Source organism: Mesoplodon densirostris, chromosome 18, assembly GCF_025265405.1.
Source record: "Mesoplodon densirostris isolate mMesDen1 chromosome 18, mMesDen1 primary haplotype, whole genome shotgun sequence".
NCBI classification, from domain to species: domain Eukaryota; kingdom Metazoa; phylum Chordata; class Mammalia; order Artiodactyla; family Ziphiidae; genus Mesoplodon; species Mesoplodon densirostris.
Genome location: NC_082678.1, coordinates 11,150,641 through 11,170,493, shown reverse-complemented (window position 1 = coordinate 11,170,493; position 19,853 = coordinate 11,150,641). Strand labels below are relative to the sequence as shown.

The window sequence follows — 19,853 nt, the reverse complement described above, 5'->3', positions numbered from 1 at the left end:
CTGCCATGTCAGGACAGGGGCCAGCGGCCCTGGCTGAAGGGGAGACTGGTATGGGCACTGGGGGGTGCTGGGGCCAGAGCTCTGGGTGTTTTCCAGCCTCTTCTTGGAGGAGGATGAAGACCCCCGAGAAGTGACCCCTTGACTATCAGGAGGCGAGAGGGCTTCCCCCGTCCCTGGCTTCCCTGTGAGGGACATGGACACAGACGGGGAGGGCAGGACCTTTAATTGAATTCAGAGAGAGGTGGGGAGGGGGTTCCATGTTAGGTGGCCTGGTCCCCAGGGGCCAGGGGGCAGGGGCCAAGGTGGTTCTTGGTACAGAGGACTGGAGGAGGGGGGAGGAGGGGCGGGAGGGGGAGGGGGAGGAGGGCTGGGGTGAGCCGTGAGAGCAGTGGCGGGTCCTCAGCCCACCTCCGGGCCCTTCCCGGTCCCTGGGTCTCCCGGTGGCGCATTCCCCCAAAGGCCCGCCCAGCCCTCATCTCAGGAGTGTCTGAGCTCCACCTCGGAGCCAAACTGGGGCCCGCGGTGGCGCTGGTGGAGGCGGCGGATGCTGAAGAGCCGCAGGGTGAGGCCCAGGGTGGCCACCAGCAGGGCGACGCCCAGGAAGAGCAGCACCCACTGGCCCACGCGGGCCTGCTGCTCCTCGAGGTTCAGGCCCAGGAAGCTGACACGGCCGGAGCCCGGGAAGGAGACTGCCAAGCGAGCTGCGCAGGGAGGAAGGAGAGCGGGTGCTGGGCCGGTCCCGGGCCGCCCCCGCCCGGAAGTCGGCCTCCCACCTGCCTTAACCTGGGGGGGCCTGGCCCTGAGCGAGCCCAGGGGCGGCCTGGGGCCGAGGCGGGTGGGTGGCGGTACCCGAGTTTGGCGTCCAGTTGTACTGAGGCCAGCCCAGCTTCTCTCCGTTCCGCGTGTTCTCGGTCACGAGCCAGTCCAGCAGCGGCTTGAAGTAGGTCATCATGGCAGCGGCCGACATGTTGGGCTGGCCCGTGATGAGCCGCATGGCTTCGGGCCACGGCCGACTGAAGCCCAGCTTCATGGCGTCCCTGGGGGAGCCCCGGGAAGCGGACCGAGTCAGAGGGACAGGCCGCGAGGCTCCCTGCCCGTCTGCCCCAGCCTCGTACCTGCTCTCTCTGTACCCCACCTCCCCGCGCCAGCTTCCCTCGGCCTGAGAGGCCCGCGCAGGGCAGGTCGGGGGCGGGCTGGGGGAGGGGCTCCTCAGGCCCTGGGAAGTAGGTCAGAGGGTGGACAGCAGGCCGGGGAACGCCAGAGGAGACTCACGCCAGGCGCTTCCCGGCCTCCTGGGACTGGTAGATGTCGCACTTGTGCACGGGGCCCTTGTGGCCCGCCGCCTTACACAGCGCCTCGTGGAACTGGAACTGGATGATGAAGCTGACGAAATACCTGAGGAAAGGCAGGTGAGGCCTGGGGCCGGGGCGGAGGGGCGGAGTCACCGAGCCCCCCCCCCCGCCCGCCTCCGACCCGGCCCCTCCCGCCCACGCCCACGCCCACGCCCACGCGGCTGCCTGCACTTCTCAGGAGGGCCTACTCTGAGCTGCTCCGGGCCTCCCTCATGGGCGAGGAGGGGCAGGCGCAGGGCCCTTCACGGACGGTCGTGGCAGGCTGCTCTGGACGCAGCGAGGTCTCCGTCCCTGGGCTACGTGCATGGAGAGGCCGGATGTTGCCCAAGGGGTCACCCCTCTGACGAGGCAGGGAAGCCTGCCCGAAGGGCCTCCTTTATCCCAAATTTGGCAGCAGGAATTCCCTGCAGAAGTCTGCCGGTCAAGGTGGGGGTCGCCTCTCCGAGCCTGGGGAGGTTGTGAAAGTCCTGAACCAGCAGGGCGGGCCTCCCGCTTTGAAGGCTGGGCACAAGCCATGTGTCACTGACTTTCCTGGCATTTCCTAAAGTGCTTCGCCAAGGCTGCTGCTCACAATTTGGAGTGCATCCCCTTTGCCCACCCCCGCCTAGAGAATTATCTGTGCTAAGCTCGGAAGCTAACCGTCACATGGGCCTGGCTTCTGTGTGAAAGTGAGTGCCAGCTTGGAAGCTCAGAAATCCTTCGGGAAGGCGGGCGGAGGCCCTCCCTGCAGGTCATCCTGGCGCACTGGCCGGGTCAGGCCTGCGCTGAGGTGCCCTTGAGTCTCCTTGGCTCCCTGCCCACCTATGCTCTCTGGAGCATCTGAGCAGGCTTTCTCTTTCTTCCTGGACTCGGGGACAGAATTCACCCACCCCATGCTTATTTATTAGGTCTTGACTATGTGCTGACGTTGTGCCAGGTGCTGGGGTGGAGGACTGGGCACAGTGGGCATAAGCCTTCCCTCACTGCCTTCCAGGGAGCACAGGAGGCAAGGGCTGGGGTGCCCTCTACGTCCTGCCTCACGGGTGGCCCGGGCTACTTGCAGCCCAGGGGCCCCCAGCCCTCTACCCTGAGGTGTCCCCAGATCCCTACCTCTGGAAAGGGCTCCAGATCCTCTAATCACCCTTCCTAGTCCCCAGCAAGTGCTCCCCTGCAGCACATAGAGGGAAAGGGGCTGCACTGGGCGCATTCACGCTATGGCATGACTCACAATGCAGCTATGTTTCTGTATTCCATTTAAGACAGTGAGTTAGGGACTTCCCTGGTGGTGCAGTGGTTAAGAATCCTCCTGCCAATGCAGGGGACACGGGTTCGAGCCCTGGTCTGGGAAGATCCCGTATGCCACGGAGCAACTAAGCCCGTGCGCCACAACTACTGAGCCTGCGCTCTAGAGCCCGCGAGCCACAACTACTGAGCCCATGTGCCACAACCACTGAAGCCCGTGCGCCTAGAGGCCATGCTCTGCAGCAAGAGAAGCCACCGCAATGAGAAGCCCGTGTACTGCAACTCGAAAAAGCCCGCGTGCATCAACAAAAACCCAACCTAACCAAAAATAAATAAATAAATAAATTTTTTAAAAAAGAAAAGAAAAAAAGACAGTAACTTAATAATGGTGGGTTATGGCCACCAGTTCCCAAACATGCTATGTATTAGACAGTGTGATAAGAAGTTAGCTCTTGCAATGATCCTGTGAAATAGGATTCCACAGCTGAGGAAACTGATGCTTACAGAGACTGAGGAATTTACTCAAGGAAACAGAGTTGTGGAGACGAGATTTGAACCCACTTCTGTCTGGGCCCCAGCCTATGACCCCCATGCCCCTAATAATACAGACTCCCAATCTAGCTGGGTCTCTAATCCTAGTTCTAGTGGATAGAGGTATTCCAGGTACAACTTAAGTTATATCAGAGGAAATACGTTCAGTATAGAGTAAAGGAATCACAATCTTGTAAAAATAAAAAAACAGCGTTCAGGTCATGATCTGGCCGTGGGTCATGGTTAATGTTACTAACCAAGGTCTTATAAGCATTAGCCAGTTATAGTGAAGTTTCTGTTTTCAGCTGTCAGGAGGGTGCGGGCTCTCGTCACATCACAAGAGTGAAACAACGGTCAGCCTTGATCACGGGTGAGTGGCCCAGACACAGTGGGCCATGCAGCCGGGTGCCCAGGTCGCCCTGATGGTAGCTGCCGGGGGGCAGCAAGGGCAGCCTGAACGCTGAGCGGAGGCGCTGCCCCTCATAGCGCCCTCCTCCCTTTCCTGTTACCTGATATATGGCACGCTTGAAGGAATGTGGAACTTGGCCCCTGGGTCAAAGTCGCCTTGAGACCTGGCCACTGGAGGACAGAGGCCCTGGTACTTCAGCCTGTTGAGGAGGAAGACACGTTAGAGGGAGGGTTTGGGAAGAATCAAGCCGGGAGGGTTGGTGTTTTTGAGTTGAAGTATGGCGCCTGCACTGGGCGCTCCAGACACCTGCGTGCTGTGCCTCTGTGCGTCACGGCACTTACACACACACACACCCCTAGACGCCACAGACGCAGACACGCCATGTGCACACAGATGCAGGTGCATACACCTCCCCCCATGGAGGCCCCCCCACCCCGGCCCACAGCAGTATTCTAGAACCTGAGGCTCCACCACTCCTGGTTGTAGTTCTCCTTGGTGATGCTTCCGTCAAATACCCTCCAGCGCCACTGGTCCACAAGATAGCTGAAGGGAACAAAGGCGATCTTGTCGAGCGCCATCTTCATCAGAAAGTTGATGTCCTCCTCTGCCAAGGGAAGAGGGCCCTGGCATCAGATCCAGGCCTGCCTCCTAGCAGTGGGGCTGTGATGGGCGCGCGATGGGGGGAACGGGTGGGGCGAGCTGTATCTCTCTGGGTCCTGCGACCTGCCTTTTGGGGTGGTATGGGTTCCATCCGCCCACTCTCCCTGCTGGTTGCCCCTCTTGTTCCCCACTGCTCTGGCCCAGCTCTGCCTGTGGGCTATGAAGTCTCCTCTCTCCACCTCCCAGGCTTGCTGCCCGTTCTTGGCCCCTCTGCCCACTAGGATCTCCCCGTTCCTCTCTCACCACGGCTGCCGTCCCCACTACTCAGCAGGTTGATCTTGTGCAGGTGCTTGGGGGTAGACACTGAGAGGGCCAGCACATCCCCAATGGCCTCGTGAAAACCAGGGTTGGCGCCCTCCCGGAAGGTCACAGGCAAGTCCTTGTACTGCATGAAATACTGTATGTGGCCCATTTCGTGGTGGGCCACGACCAGGTCCTCCATGTTCACAGTGGTGCACTGCTTGATCCTGGGAACACGGGGGTGGGGAGAGGGTGTGGAAGGGGGCAGTGAGGATCCCTGGGGCAAAGGGACCTGCTGTCCTTACTGGATGCAGAGCATACCCCCAGGACTGCTTTATGCAAGGCACACAGCATTATGGGAAGGAAAGCCAAAAGGGGAAATAGAGGGAATCTGGGGGTTAGAAGCCCCTAACGTTTGGTCCTCCAGGCCATTCCTCTGCCCCCAACTTCCCTGAACAACTAACTTCAGCCCACACTGCCGTGTGGCTTTCTAACTGTACGAAGTACGTGCTCTAAAGGCATGGGGACCCTCAGTCAAGGTCAGTGTAGGGCTTGGGTCATGTGAGTCATGTGGTTCCTCATTACATGTTTTGTCTCTCCCAACACTTAGGCTTCCTGAAGGAAACAACAGTGTCTGAGCTCTTCTGCATCCTTGTGCCCAATGCCAGCAAGCATATTCATCCCAGGATTTCTCAGGGCTAGGACTGAAGGGACATCTGCAGAGCAGTCCAAGCCAGAGGCTGCACCTCACTTTCCGTCTTTTGTGAGCCAGAGAAATTCTCCCTTGGATCTAAGCAGAGCTCTTCAGCTCAGTTGACCCCCTTTGTCCGTCATTCTAGGGGGAGGGGAAAGAGCTGCCCAGCACCCCGGTGACAATGAGGTTGGGATCTGTCCACCTCCTGCTATGACTCCCCATACGGGGAAGATCCCCAAAGAACCCTCACCCCCTTGATTCTGTCTGCGCCCAGCCCTACAGCTCTGGTCCTTGTGCCTTTGAAGGAAGGGCCCAAGGCCAGGTGAGCCATTGAAACTGACTGCTTTGTTCCAGGATCTCTGTGCCCACTCTTCTCATAAGAGACACTTCATCAGCTGTGGCAGGTCATCTCTGCCACTTCTCCCAAGAGGTGGAATCTTCTTTTTTTTTTTTTTTTTTTTTTGTGTGGTACGCGGGCCTCTCACTGTCGTGGCCTCTCCCGCTGCGGAGCACAGGCTCCAGACGCGCAGGCCCAGCGGCCATGGCCCACGGGCCCAGCCGCTCCGCGGCATGTGGGATCCTCCCAGACTGGGGCACGAACCCGTGTCTCCTGCATCGGCAGGCAGACTCTCAACCACTGCACCACCAGGGAAGCCCGAGGTGGAATCTTCTTTACCTTCTCTTGAAACTGGGTTGGCCTTGTGACTTGCTTTAGCCAATAAAATGTGGTAGAAGTGACCTGTCCCAATTCTGGACTTAGTCTTTAAGAGATCTGGCTACTTCTACTTTTGCTCTGGGGATGCCAGCCTCCAGGTAAAAAATCTGACCGCCTAAGGCTGCCATACTGTGAGGAAGTCCAAGCTTTCCTGGAGAGAGATGTCCCACCAAACCCCAGCTGCTCCAGCCATGCCAGCCCAGGCACCCAGCACCTGAGTGAAGGAGCCCAACATGAACATCCCTGCCCCAGCACGTGCCACACAGAGAAAAACTGAGGAACCGAACAGACAGCCAGAAGCACAGCCACAGATAGATGGCCCCACTGAGCCACGCCAGCCCTCTCTAGCCCTGTGGAGGTCTCCACCACTGCAGAGCAGGACAAGCCATTTCCACTGTGCCTGAATTCTTGGCCCATAAAATCATGAGCATAAACAAATGGTTGTTTTACACCACTAGGTTTTGGGCTGGTTTGTTACGCAGCAGTAGGTAACTGAAACACTCTCCTCCAATGAAGACAGCTTCTGAGCCCATCAGTGGTGAGAGTGGATCTGTGCAAAGCCCCCACGTCCCCATGTGCCTCCGTGTCAAGGCACAGGCACCCAGGGAGAGGGCCAGCTGTACACAGGGGCTGCCTGAGAGGGAGGGAAGGCTGGCAGCTCACGTGGGGCTCACCCCCAGGACTGGAACCTTGAATGCTGGGCTGACAGAGCTGGTCAGCGCTCGAGGAGACCCTGCCACAAGCCAGTGGCCAAGCTGCGGCCAGGCCCAACTCTCTTAACCCTCCGTCCCACGTTCTGGCCGAGGAGACGGCAGCGGAGCCTCTACTTGACTCGTCTCCTTGTCCTCTGGGCTCAGGACCAGGTCCCCCTGTCCTGTAGCCCGGACATACCTGAAGTCCTTGCCGTTGAAGAAGTCCCAGGCGGAGGCGTGGCACACCACCTCCCGCCCGTCGGTTGGCTTCTCCAGCATAGACTTTTTCCAGAACTCGGGGGGCACGGGCAGCAGCCCCAGGGAGGTGAAGAAATTGTCTGCTTCCTTAAACATCCTTTGGGGTGTCCAGCCCTGCAAGCAGAGGGAGCTCTGGCAAAGCTGGGGATTGTGGGGATGGACTGTGTGCCGCAGTGGGAGGGCCCTGGGAGAGGGCCAAGCTGGAAAGGGAGTCCTGAATCAGAGGGCCCTCTCCAACCTGGGCAGGGTCCCCCTCCCCTGTGCCCTGGAGAAGCAGGGGTGCAAGGAGGGGGCCGGTGCGGACCTGCTTTATCATGGCCTCTGTGGCATCCATCCTGGGGGCTGAAGGGAAGGGTATTACCAAGTCATAGATGTTGGACCAGCTCTGTGCCCACATGTTTCCTGGACGCGGGTAGAGGAAGAGATGGCGGAGAGAGGAGAGACAGGTGTTAGATCTTAGGCTCAGCACCCTCACGCAGGGGGAGCGGACACTGATCATAATCTGACCAGCCACTGCTCTGTCCCCTCCATGTCACCTGGGGTCAGTTTACGAGGTCAGCTGGCAAGAACCACCCTCCTTTTGGAGAGGCTGATGCCTCTGCATTTACCGCAAGACAAGAGTGGAGATAAGGAAGCTATTCAGAATGAGTGGAAAGGTGCAGAAATACATTTGGAGAGGCTTTGACAGCCAAAGGGGACTAAGCTGGAGCTGACCTCAAGTGGAGCCGACAGTGCAAACCAGTGAGACTCAGAGTGAGTGAGAAGCAAGAATGGGAGTGGGGAGCGAGCCCGGGCCTGGCTGCTCTGCTTGTCTTGGGGGCTCAGCTCTAAGCCCCAGCTCCCAGGGCCAGCCGGGCACCTGCATTCCCTCCCGGGGTCTGTGTTTCTCTGCCATGGAGCTGATATTCTCTGGTCTCACTACAGAGGGACCAAATATGGCTGGTCTCTTGGGCTGCAAAGACCCTCTAGGCTGAGCAGAGCTAGACCCAAAGCTGGACCGGGGGGGGTGTCTCTCTCATGATTTGTAAATGGTCCATGGCCCTGCCTGGCCTCTCTGTTCACAGTAAGAAGCCCCCAGAAACATGTTCCTGACGGCCCGACAGAGACAGGAACCCAGTAGCCTCTACTTTGCCCCAGTCCCTACCATCCCTTATTGTCTTTCACTGCCTACTTCATGTGTTCAGGGCATTTGAGTTTACAACCCCTGGAGAAGGAGGCTCCTAAAGTTGAGGGGGATCTACGCTCTCACAGCTCCCTTGGCCTGAATGTCATGTCTGCCCTTCTCTTCCCACGACTACCTTCTCCATCTGTCAGAACCTCTCATCTTTCAAGGCTCTGCTCACGTGCCACCTCCTGGGGAGGCCTTCTCGGCTCCCACTCACGGCCCCCTCCTCCCCCTCATGCTGCCTGGAGCTGTGACGGGTGATGTGGTCTCCCTAGGACAGGCCTATGAACTCTGCCCACTGCCCCATCCCTGATGACCTGTGTAACGTGGATCTGTAGCAAACGTGGCACCAAATGCAGGGAGGGGGCTCTTCTCCCCACCCCCAGCCCCGACCCCACTCCAGCCCTGGCAACATTCCCCCAGGCTCCAGTTGTTTCACTTCCCCAGCCTCAGGTGTCATCTGCAGACCCTTCCCAGTCTGCCCTCTGCCCTCTGCCCTCTGCCCTCTGGCCTCTGGCCAGCCCTGGGCCGCCCCCTCCCTCATACTGTTGACTGTCTCACTTGCCCTCACCCAGCAGATGGGCTGGAATGGGGCCCTCCAGGTTGATGAGCTCGGACCCGTAGAAGCGATACAGGGCCCGGCGCACGTAGGCGTGCAGGTTCAGGTAGAGCGGCTGCAGCTCCTGGAAGAGCTGCTCCAGGTCGTCCTCCAGGAATGGCATCTCGTACATAGATCTCCAGGAGTCCCCTCCGTCCTCGTAGCCTGCAGAGGGGACACAGCCAGGCTCTCTGAACACCTGACCATCCCCTGAGCACCCTGCCTCCTCCCCCCTCACCTCTTGGGTTTCAGAGGACCTTTCTGAGGGCCTCGCGGGGGGCTGGGACCCGACAGCCAGTGACACTGGCAGAGAGGACTCACCATTGAGCCTGGCAGCCTTGTTGGTGAGCTCCACATATTTGGGGAAATTCGGGAGGATGGCTCTCCCCACCTTGTCTCGCCAGCCCTTCCATGCCCACAGCAGGTCTTCATAGTTCCGGGATGTGGCCATCAGATTTGTCAGATCTGGGTGAGAGGGGTTGGATGGCTTTAAGCCTCCAGCTCTTGGCTCACCTCCCACCTCCTTCAGAGGTGGAATAAAACTGCAAAGGGACCGCACAGGCAGCAAGTCGAGGGAAACTGGAGACAGGCTGGCGCCCTTTCCGTGGGGCTTACAGGGCGCCAGGCCTGGGGCTCAGCGCTTCACAGACACAATCTCAGGCAACTGCGGGGCTGCAACAGCCCTGTGAGGGATGCCCTTGACTCTCTTTCCACACAAGAGGTTTGGTGACACGGCTGCGCCCCCCAGCCAGCAAGTGGCTGAGCTGGGGCACAAACCAAGGGCCCAGACCCCAGAGCCGCTGCTCCGCACTCGTTCCCTGCCCACCACCTCCCTGGGAGAGATGGCTTGGAGGTCAAAAGACCCGAGTTCTTGTTCGGTTTCCTCCTGACCTTGAAATCACCTTGGGTGAGTCACGGGACCCCTCCTTCCCTGACTATGAAATGGGGATTATGCCGGCCCAGGGGCAGGAGGGGTCCCCACAGGGCCCAGGGCGTCTTTCCCACATTGTGACTGAACTGATTAAATAAAAGAACAGCTGTGAAGGCAAAGTACAGAGATCCATTCCAGCATCATCAGGGAGCCAGAAATCTTGCGTTTGTGCCCTGTCCAAGCCATGACTCTATGAGCGGCCTCCTGGCTTACGGATTACACGGAGCTCACATCCACCTCACAGAGCTGGGAAGAGGACGGTGTGAGCTCACGTGTCAGCTCTGAAGGTGGCTCGCCTTCCTGCCCGGCCTGGCCTGAGACGGAGGCCTGCGGGCATCCACACCTCATGGACTTGTGCTCTATCCTGAAGCATGCGATGTGCTCTCTACTCTTCATGGAGAAAGTACATTCAAGTTAATTTTATTTGGAGAAAAAACATATCTTGAGAATTGTGTCCTCTGCTGATGTGAGCGTTCTGTTATTGTGGGCGCTGCTTATTTTTACTACTGGCAGTGACCCGATGGCCCAGCCCTGGATTAAGGGGCTGACCAATGGGGGGTGAAGGCCATACTCCCTTGAATGCTCTTCTCCATAAATGCACACAAATGCACGTCCCCTTCCCCCCACTTTGCGTGCTTACCCACATACACAACCCTCAGGCCAAACTCTGTCCCAGGAAAATGGTTTCTCTCTCCTGTTTATTTTCCATTTCCCCTTCTATTTGTCATTGTTCTAATGTGGGAGTTGGGCGGAGGGCCAGGAAGAGACTGTTTCTGGGTGGAGATTCCTCAGGAAAAATGTTTATGCCTCTCACTCCTCGACCCTGGGAAGCATGGGTCAGAGAGGGGAGGGGGTGTATCTGTGCGCAGGTACTGGGGTGTCGGGGCTGAGCTCCTTCCAAGAGGAGACGGTAAGAAGGAGCAGCCAGTCTCCTGCGAGAGGAAGAGGACACGCCAGAGCTGGCCCACTCCTTCCAGTGGGAAGTGGTGCCAGAGGGAGTGAAGTGGGAATGGCGTGGACGTGGCTTCTGCGGGCTGAGGCTTCCATTTCTGGGTGGGGGAGGGGGCCAGGGAAGGGCCAGGGACGATGGGGAAGGTGGATGGGATCAAGGAAAGGGTGCAGAGGGGAGATGCCTCGAGTTACTCTCCCTACTGGGGAGTCCAAGCCCCTGAGAGACAAATTTGAGATACACCTGCTCTGAAGGGCGGAGTGGAGGGAGGAACAGTGGGGACCCAGAGCGAGCGGACGGGCGGAGCCAAGGGCAGGGCGGGGGACCACGGCAGCGATGAAGTAGGTGTCGGTTCTAAGCAGTGGCAGAGGAGCACCACGGGTGGAAGACAGGGAAGTGAGTCTCCCGGGCGTGCGGACCCCGTGAGTCAGAAGTGACCTCCGCCCTCCCACGGCCAGCACCCCTAGCCTCCCCAGGCCTCCCCCTCGCTCCCCACGTGTGCTCACCAGGCTCGAGCTGCAGACAAGTGCCGTTGCTGTGGCACACAGAGGCCACGCTGTAAGTGGTTTCCATGTTCAGCAGGATCTGGTTGTACTGCAGGGGGAAGAAGAGGGGCGGAGAGCTTGAGCCCTGGGCTCCCTGCTCCGCCCCCGGCGCCATCTCGGACCCGGGCTCTGCAGCTGGGGCGGGTGCTCCCAAAGCTCTGCCTTCTCAGTAAGTCTGTAGGTGTGTGTTGACGTGCCAGATGTCACGACATGGCAAATCGAGGAAGGGGAAGCATGAAGGCCAGACGCTGTCCCCCAAGCTAGGATCCTCCACCCCCTGCTCCCCGCGAGGTACACACCTCCTCCAGCTCCCTGACAGGCAGTGCCGCCCGCTCTAGATCCTGAATCTTCTTTATCATCCGCTTCATGGTGGCGTTCTGGAAGTTGGTCACATCAAACTTCCTGGCCCAGGTGCCATACTTGACAGTGTGGTTGGCCATCTGTATGTTCTTCTCCAGCTGAAAGCACGGGGGAACTGTATCATGAGGCCCAGGAGCTCTAGAAAGGCCTCCTAGGAGGAGGTGCCTTGAGGGGAGCCAAGGGGACTGAGGGTGTCAGGGTGGGGGCGGTTTTACCAAATTGCTGCCTTTGCCTTATAAAGACCCTCTTCAACCCGGACTGTCTATAACATCCTGTGCGCAGTACCTGCCCCTCAACAGATGGCCATTTCGAGCAAGACATCTGATGACAGCGGCAGAGAAGGAAACCCCACCCCGTGTCCTAAAGGCTGTTAGGATAGATGCAGCCTGGTATTTGCTCTGCGGCCTCTCTGAGCCTCAGGGTCCCAGCTGTAAAATGGGAATAAGGTCACTGGTTTTGCAAGGCTGTTGAGGAATAAATGAGGCAACAGATGTCAAGTGCCAAGGAACAGTGGCCAGCACACAGTGGGTCTTCAAGAAATGTTAGTCCTCTGCGGCTCACCTTGGTTATAATCAGCGCTCAGCCATACAGGCGGGGAGGGGGGTTGGAGGGGACGTATAGCCTTCTCTATGGTGGCAAACAGGAGCTTTCAATCTTTTTAAAAACTGACTTTAGCATCACTTATTTCTGTACAAATTATTCCGTTACCAACAACAGATTGATTGTTAATGATAAGACAACTTGTTTAGGCACTGGTGTGTGCCTGAAATTGGACACTTTTCAATATGCCATTGGGATTTTTCACAAATTCTGACAGCCTGTTCCCACCGAGGTGACGTCGGGGGCGGAAGGACGGCCTGCAGTGCCTTGGGTTTCAGAGGGTGGGCCCCCGGGGGAGGAGCATACGTGTGCTGAGTCTGTGAGCGAGCTCCGGGGGTGGGGAGGGGGCATGCAGGGGCCCCTACCAGTATCTTGCTGCCCTCCTTGGTGATGTTGGTATTGTAGTCCCAGCTGGCCTCGACATACTCGTTCCACACCACCTGGGATCTCCGGTCATATTCCTCGACAAACTTGCTGGCCTCCGCCTCGTCGGACACCAGGTCTGTGGGACAGAGCGGAGAGACACAGACAGGCCTCCCCCCTGCCCTTCCACTGCTGCCCCGGCCTCCCCGCCCCGGCCCCCAGCTGGTCCCACTTGGGATCTGGGTTTTCTGGCTGCTGGTTGTTGAGTGGCGGGTAGTCGTCTGGCTGCTGGTTGTTGCCTGGCTGGTTGTTCCCTGGTTGACTGACACCTGGCCGGTGGTTCCCTGGCCAGGGGCCAGCAGGGGGTGCCCACAGCAGAGCAGGAGGAGGAGGAGGAGGCGGGACAGTCCTGGAGCAGCCCAACCTTGGCCCATGGCAGCAGGAGAGCAGAGTCCTGCAGCCCCTGCCCCCTGGCCAATAAGAGTGGAGCCTGCAGTGTGACCTCATAGAGCAGTGTGCCTGCCAGCCAGCACCCCCCCGCCGGGGCCTCAGATCTGGGCATACCCTGCCCAGGATGCTGGGAAAGGTGTGCCCACCCCACCCCAGGGCCCTGCCAACCAGCTCAGGGGACCACCTGGCCCTCCAGGCAGGGCGCCAGGGCCCGGCTGGGAGAAGCGGATCGGGAACCACGAACCGGGGGGCCTGGTCCCCGAGCCTGGAACTGAGAACCTGCTGTAGCGCCCCGCCCCAGGCTCCCTCGGGCTTTACCAATGCCCTCTGGGTAATTGTCGGGCATCGGTGGGCGCCACTGATATTCTGGCCAGCCCAGGACCTCGCCATTCTGCTGGTTCTGCTCTTGTAGCCACTGTGTGACCGGCTGGAAGTAGTTGAGCAGCGGCTGAGCGTCCAGGGAATCTGAGCCGACCATGTCCTTCAGCAGCTCCTGCCAGGGCCGTGAGGAGCCTGCCTGCAGCAGTGCCCTGTCAGGCAGAGTGGGCACAGTGGGCACAGGGCTCTCGGGCCAGGGGCCACTACCGCTGCCCTGGCCCACCTGCCCCATCTCCGGCCACTTCTGCCCCCACTGGATGGCAAGACGGCAGCATTAAGACTCAGGGCCTAGGAGCTCTGTGAGGGGAACATATGCTGTGCCCCATGCCAGCCAAGAGGCCCACTCAATAAACATTCCATGAGAGAAAGAAAGGGAGGGGGAGGGGAGAAAGGTCCCCTCCACTGGTCTGGTGGTGGTGCCCCCACTGGCGTGCCCTTCACCGCTCGCTCCCCTCACTCCCCACTGCCCTCCCTCTGCTCCACACACCGGAGCTTGGCCCCTGCCTGGGGGGACTGGTAGATGTCACACTGGTGCAGTGGGCCCTGGTGGCCCGCCTCCTTGCACAGGGCTTGATGGAACTGGAACTGCAGGACAAAACTCACGAAGTACCTGCAGGCACAGGATGGGCATGAGGCGGATGGTGGAGGCCCCTTGCCCAGGTCCCAGCCAGCTTCCGCCAGGCAGAGCCCAGACCAGGGGCTGTCTGGGGGAGAAGGGAGAACCGAGTGTGGCTCAGGAGAGAGGCCCCCTCAAATTCCAGGCCGTTGAGGGGTCCAGAAGGGTGTGGGAACAAGCCCTGGGAATGGGGGTCCCAGAGTAGGGGGAAGGGGACTAAAGGTGTGCTGGAACGGGGGGCAACAGTACCTGATGTATGGTGTCACACTTGGGACATGAAACTTGGCTCCAGCGTCAAAGTGGGTTTCGTTTCGGACAACTGGAGGACAGATCCCCTGATACTTGGTTCTGGAAGAGGAGGTGGTTAAATTGTCTTAGGACCCAAGGGTTGTACGCAGGCTGATGTTACCTTTGCAGAAAAGTCTGCTAAGTAGACATTCCCACCAGCCATCCCTTCCCCATCCTGGAGAACGGGGAGAGACTGCCTGACGGAGGACGTTTTAGGCAGGAAATAATGCCTCGCGGAAGAGGATGGAGGCATCATTAGAGAGGAGGGAGGCAGGAGGCAGGTTGCCCGGGAGCCGGGGGAGGGCTGTTTGGGATTAGGCCCTTCCCGGTCCCGCTTTGCTCACCGAAGATACCACCAGTCATAGTTGTAGAGGGAAGGGGGGGTACGCCCACTAAAGACCCCCCAACGCCACTGGTCCACCAAGTAGCCAAAGGGCAGGAAGGCAATTTTTTCCAGTGCCATCTTTAACAAGTAATTGATGTCGCTTTCTGTCGGGAGATGAGATGAAAAGAGAGAGGTCAGAGGGAGAGGGGAGTCCAGCTGGGACAGGGTGGGCCTGGGGAGAAGCCAGCAGGAGGTGAGCCTGGGCAGATGCAGAGAAGGGAGCGCCAGCCTTTGGGACCCTGGGGGCCCACTTGGAAGAGGGCGCTTAGGCAGTGGAGTTGGGACTCAGGGTGGGCTGTGAGGCTCTGGGTGGATCCCCAAACCTGTCTGACGTGGGGCAGTGAGGCAGAAACAAGAAGGGCAGAGGGGAGCGGGGACAAGTGCGGGCCTGCTGTGGGATCCAGCGGGGTCTGGGGGGGCGCTGCGCTGGGGTCTCTCCACCCACCCCCATACCCGTGTCGTTGGTGACATGGTCCAGCAGGCCAATTTTGTACAGATGTGCAGGAGTGGAGACGGAGAGCGCCAGCACATCCCCGATGGCCTCGTGGAAGCCGGGGTTGGCGCCTTGGCGCAGGGACACGTGTTGGTCCTTGTACTGCAGGTAGTACTGCACGTGGCCCATCTCGTGGTGCACCGTGGACAGCTGGTCCATAGTGACCTGTGTGCACTGCTTGATCCTGGGGCGGGGAGAGGGCGTGGATGAGGGTCAAGGACGGGCGGGGCAGGGACCAGAGAACGTGGGGCTGCCGCCTGAGGGAAAGGAGCCAGGCGGGCACTGCCCTGGGGCTCGAAGGAGCTGGCAGAAACAGGCAAACCCTTTCCCCTGCCCCAGCCCAACTCTGGCCTTTTCCCTCCGTTCCAAGGTACAGAGCTGACTGCCTGTCAAAGCTGCCCAGGGAAGGGACCCCGCCGCCCAGCCAGTGCTGGGGCTGGATTAGAGGCGAGCATGGGAACTGGCTTCTCTGTGCCCAGGCTGCCTGCCCTCCCGAATTGAGACCTGAAGTCTTTCCTGTTGTAGAAGTCCCAGGCGGAGGCGTGGCACACCACCTCACGCCCATCGCTTGGTTTCTCCAGCATGGACTCTGCCCAGAACTCAGGAGGCATGGGCAAGAGCCCTAGGGAGGTGAAGAATTCCTCTGCCACCCGGAACATGTGCGTAGCGTTCCATCCCTGGTAAGAGTGTTCACACGGGTCAGGGGCCAGCCGCTGGAGCCCGCCATGGCTGCCCCAGGGGCACGTCTGTGGTCCCCCACCCAGCTCAGCTCCCTGCTCATGAAGAGCACCTCTGCTCTGTGGCCTCCCTTCCCAGACGTCCGGCCCCTGCTGGCTAGAGCGGATGGACCACTGCTCACACCCCCCGCCCCCGAGGGGCCCCGGAAGGAGGGATGGGCACCTCAGCGAGGACAAGGACACAGGGCCCAGCTCATGGCTTGGACACACACTCCAGGCTGCTGCTCTGTAGAAAGGGAGGGACTGAGGTCCCTTCCCGTCCCTCTCCTCACGTCTGATTCACTCCTGTGGCCCCACCTGGCCTGACTCCGAGCTTACCTTCTGCACCATGGTACTGGTAACGTCAAGATTGGGCTTGTCAGAGAAAGGCACCACCATGTCGTAGATTTTGTCCCAACTCTGGGCCCACATGTCCCCTAGACAGAGGAGGGGAGCCAGACAGCTTGGCTCCCAGCCCAGCCAGTGCCTGCTTCCCCACGTGTGTCACTGAACAGCACCCTGGGCGCCTGGTGTCTGGACCCAGGGCGCTGCAGGACCACAGCCCTCTCAGCTGGCTCACACATCAGTCCCACCCACACTCCCGAGTGCTCCACGTTCCCTGGGGCTGGCAGAGGCCAAGTGTGAGCCCAGGTGATGCTGCTGGGTCCTTTCTGACGGTGCCAGGGTCCCTGCCTCCCAACCCTGATGCAGGGCCACAGGGCTGGCTTCCTGGGGTGTAAACTAGGCTTATTTTACTTCCTCCACTGGACCTGGAGCTAAAGCCTTCAGTGTGACTCCTGGCTCTGCCTTTTAATAGTTTTCTGCCCTCTGCCAAGTCACTTGCGCACCCTAAGCCTCAGGGTCCCCTTGTGAAAAGTAGGAACAGTAGTGACCATGAGCAGGATCACCTGCTTTATGGGCTCATATGCAGGGGATCGAGCAGTGTGGTGCTCTGAAATGTGACACACGATGAGGAGGACCCTGGACATGTGTGGTGGCAAGGCCAGGTCCTTACCCAGCAGGTGAGCAGGGATGGGTCCCCTGAGGTTGATGAATCTGTCCCCGTATCGGCGGTGCAGTGCGCGTCGGACATAGGCGTGGAGGTTCAGGTAGAGGGGCTCTAACTGATGGTAGAGGTGCTCCAGATCCTCCGTGAAGGTGGGGGACTCGTACCAGGAGCGCCAGTAGGCCCCCGTGTCTGAGAAGCCTAGCCGGGGGGTGGCGTTGGGGTGCAGCTCAGGCCCCAGGCTCTGGCACCTCCTCCTCCCAGCTACCACCTGGCCGTTCTCCCAGCTCAGGGCCAGTGTATCTGCCTGCTAGCTGGAAGGGAGAGCTTGGGGGTTGCTGCTCTACAATCTTCTAACTAGGGGTTGCTCCAACTCCAGCTAAACAGATCCTAGAGGGCAGAAGAGGCAAAGTTGAGCCCTAGGGCTGGGAGGAGTGCCAGGAGTGCGGCATGAGGGCGATGGGGCTAATGCCCATTCCACCATCAGCTATCTGTGTGACCTTGGACCAATGTATGGAGTCATTGTAATAGCCGCTCTGCTTGCCTTAGGGGGCGGGGCTCAGTGGAGACAGAAGATGAGAGGGAAACGCCCACAAAAGGGACAGGGTGGCCATGCTCACCATCCTGCTTGTAGGCCGCATTGCTGAGGGCAGTGAAGTTCTGGTACAGGGGTTTCAGCGGGATGCCCACAGCGTTGTGCCAGCCCTCCCAGGCATATAGTAGCAGGGCGTAGCTTCGCGACGCAGCCAGGATGTTGGTGAGCTCTGAGACACAGGTGAGCACGGTCAGTTCGGAGACTTCTGCGTTGAAGTCAGCAATAGCCTTCACCAGAGCTCCCACACTGGTCCTCACCATCTCCACCTACTTCCTCAGCATCATGATACCCTCAAAGCCAAGGGCAACCTACAAGCTGGACAGGATGGGACTGGGAGCTATACAAAGTAAGCAGCCAGGCAGGGTCCTGGTTCCCAGGAAGTGATTATCTAAGGTGGCTGACACAAAGAGGACACCCAGAAGTTGAAACCCAGGCAGACCCTTCATGGCTCCTTGGACGGAGTGGCTGACCTCAAGGATGCCTGGTACGTGGTGGTGGGGGCTGTGGGGGGAGAGGAGGAGATTTGCAAGGGAAGCCATGAGGGGTCTAAGGCCTGTGGAGGGCACTTGTGGGGAATGAGAGGACGCATGAAAGGGAAAACCAGGCAGCCAAGAGGAAAGCCGGTTGTGATGGGAGAGGAAAAAGCACACATGTGGGTGGGGGTGGAGCAGGGGCTGGAGGCTGGAGATTCCAGAAATCAGTTTGCCTGGAGGAGCAGGGGTCTGGGGGCCTCTGACAGCGCAGTCCCAGTTGGAGGTTAATGCCTTTGGGTTTACCCACTCTCTGCAAAAACACGCCACCCTCCTGAGTGCAGCAGGTCAGTGGGGAAGGGTAGGAAGCCCCCGAAGACAGGGTAGACACAGGGCCGTACCTGGGTCCAGGGACCAGCAGGTGGCAGTCTTGTTGGGGAAGCAGACCTTGGCCGTGGAGTAAATCCTGGACATGTTGCTTAGCAGAGAGTTGTACTGGGGAGTTAAGAGTTAAGAAAATGTTAGCGATGAACAGCCCTTGGAGGTAATCTGGCCCCCTCTCCTCTTTCCGCTGGGAGGAAAAGGGGAGATGCCTGGAGAGGGGGACGTGGCTAGGGCAAGGCCACGCTGTGGCACCCAGAGCACAGCTGAGCATGCATGCACGGATTCCCCTTCCAGTGGAGGCAGCCTGGGAAACTAGTGTCCTGAGAATTAGGGATCAGGGTTCAATTCTGAGCCCAGCCACCACCTTGAGCGAGGGCAAATCCCTCTCATTCTCTGACCTTGATGCCTTCTCAGCCCTTCCCAATCTTTCTGAGGAAGCCCATAAACCAAACCACCTATGGAGAAAGTCTGAAAACCCCTGTTTCATCCTTTACTCTCGACTTGAATTTTGCTTTCTGCTCCATAATACTTGCTTTGATAGATATGAACTTCTCTCACTCCAGGTCCAAGGAAAATCAGTACTTCAGGAATCCGTTCTGTGCTTGCGGGGCTTCCCCTACAGTCGGGGCCGGTAGAGATCCCAGGGTCCCTCCCTGCCAGGCCCCACCCCCCCGGGGCAATGGGGGCACCCGGGCCACTTCTGCCTCCACTCCTCCACCGGGCCCACCTGCTGCCGCTCCTTCAGGGGCAGGTTGGCAGGGCCCAGGGTGCGCACGGCACTGATGATGCGTCGCAGCTTGGGGTCGGTGAAGTTCTGCCAGATTGGGTCGAACAGAGCCTTGGCCTTCTGGCCCCAGACCTCTGAAAACTCCTGGCTGAGCAGGGCTGCCTCCTCCTGTGGGTACCAGGAGAGCACGAGAGGGTAAATAGGGGAAGCCGTGGCGCGGGGGAGGGGAGGAAGGCCAGGGCTTCAGGAGGCTGGGCTTGTGGGAGCACGACTCCCTCCTCCTGGGCCCTCAGGGTGAAGAACTGGGGGAGCCTGCCTCAGGGAGGCGGGGGAGCAGAAACTGGGGCCAGAAGAGAGGCGGAGGAAGAGAGTGTGAACGGTGACGAGCGGTGACAGGCACAGTGAGAGAGGGGTAGGTTGCAGTAGGAGAGGATGAGAACCCAGAGCAGAGCGGGCACCTTCAGCGAAGACTGCCGCGGACCCAGCCCGTCGTCATCCCCAGGCGCTGCCACCTGGGAGGACTCGGGGTCAGAGGGGCCAGCCTCATCCATTCGGTCCCGTACTGGGCAGGAGCATGTGCCCAGCACCGTGCTAGGGAACCGACCGCCTGTCTGCTGGGACGGCGTTGGGGTGGGAGGTTAGCGGGGAGGCCGGCTGGCCCAGCCCGGTCCCCACCACTCAGGGGCCGGGGGCGCGCGCGGGGCGGTGACTCCCCGCCCCCCAGCGCCCGGCCGCCCGCCTGTGATTGGGTGCCCGGGCCCCGCCCCCGCCCCGGGCCCGCGCGCCCACCTGGCGCCGCGCGTTTTCCTCGTTGATGTTGGTGTCGTACGCCCAGCTGGCGGCCGTGCTGTGGAACAGCACCTGCTCGGCGCTCGAATTGAAGCGCTTTGCGAAGACCTGCGCCCCGGCCTCGTCGGCGGAAAAGTTCCCCGGCTGCAACTTGGGGTCGAGCGCCAGGACCACAGGCGGCGGTGGCGGCAGCAGCAGCAGCAGCAACGGCAGCAGAGGCGGCCGCGGCCACCGGCGGCCCGACGCGGCCCCCATGGCGCGGTGCGCGGTGCA

The 19,853-nt window shown here is 59.8% G+C and overlaps 1 protein-coding gene across 3 annotated transcripts; it reads right to left on the bottom strand.

Moving 5' to 3' along the window:
- Positions 1–477: 477 nt before the first annotated feature.
- On the bottom strand, positions 478–19,844 carry ACE (angiotensin I converting enzyme). Of its 3 annotated transcripts, XM_060080790.1 has the most exons (25): positions 19,581–19,844; positions 18,792–18,959; positions 18,082–18,175; positions 17,236–17,379; positions 16,625–16,816; positions 15,949–16,046; positions 15,398–15,570; positions 14,854–15,077; positions 14,360–14,504; positions 13,977–14,075; positions 13,599–13,721; positions 13,052–13,263; positions 12,286–12,422; positions 11,260–11,418; positions 10,922–11,009; positions 8,857–9,000; positions 8,509–8,700; positions 7,077–7,174; positions 6,714–6,886; positions 4,417–4,640; positions 3,973–4,117; positions 3,614–3,712; positions 1,273–1,395; positions 850–1,037; positions 478–701 (listed from the first exon to the last, which is right to left on the bottom strand). In XM_060080790.1, exons 1-25 carry the CDS (start codon positions 19,833–19,835, stop codon positions 478–480), a joined length of 3,921 nt encoding a protein of 1,306 aa, XP_059936773.1. In that variant the 5' UTR covers positions 19,836–19,844. The 3 variants fall into 3 exon arrangements, with proteins under 3 accessions (XP_059936773.1, XP_059936774.1, XP_059936775.1); XM_060080791.1 differs by lacking the exons at positions 13,052–13,263; positions 13,599–13,721; positions 13,977–14,075; ... (7 more) ...; positions 18,792–18,959; positions 19,581–19,844 and adding an exon at positions 12,516–12,717; XM_060080792.1 differs by lacking the exons at positions 1,273–1,395; positions 13,052–13,263; positions 13,599–13,721; ... (8 more) ...; positions 18,792–18,959; positions 19,581–19,844 and adding an exon at positions 12,516–12,717.
- Positions 19,845–19,853: the final 9 nt, after the last annotated feature.

Excerpts from the sequence above, each read along its gene's own strand:
- ACE (XM_060080790.1), bottom strand. The coding sequence starts at position 19,835 with ATGGGGGCCGCGTCGGGCCGCCGGTGGCCGCGGCCGCCTCTGCTGCCG. Across the intron at positions 17,380-18,081 it reads CTGCTGGTCCCTGGACCCAG|AGCTCACCAACATCCTGGCT; the intron begins GTACGGCCCTGT and ends CCTGTGTCTCAG. Across the intron at positions 1,038-1,272 it reads GAGGCCGGGAAGCGCCTGGC|GGACGCCATGAAGCTGGGCT; the intron begins GTGAGTCTCCTC and ends GGGCTCCCCCAG.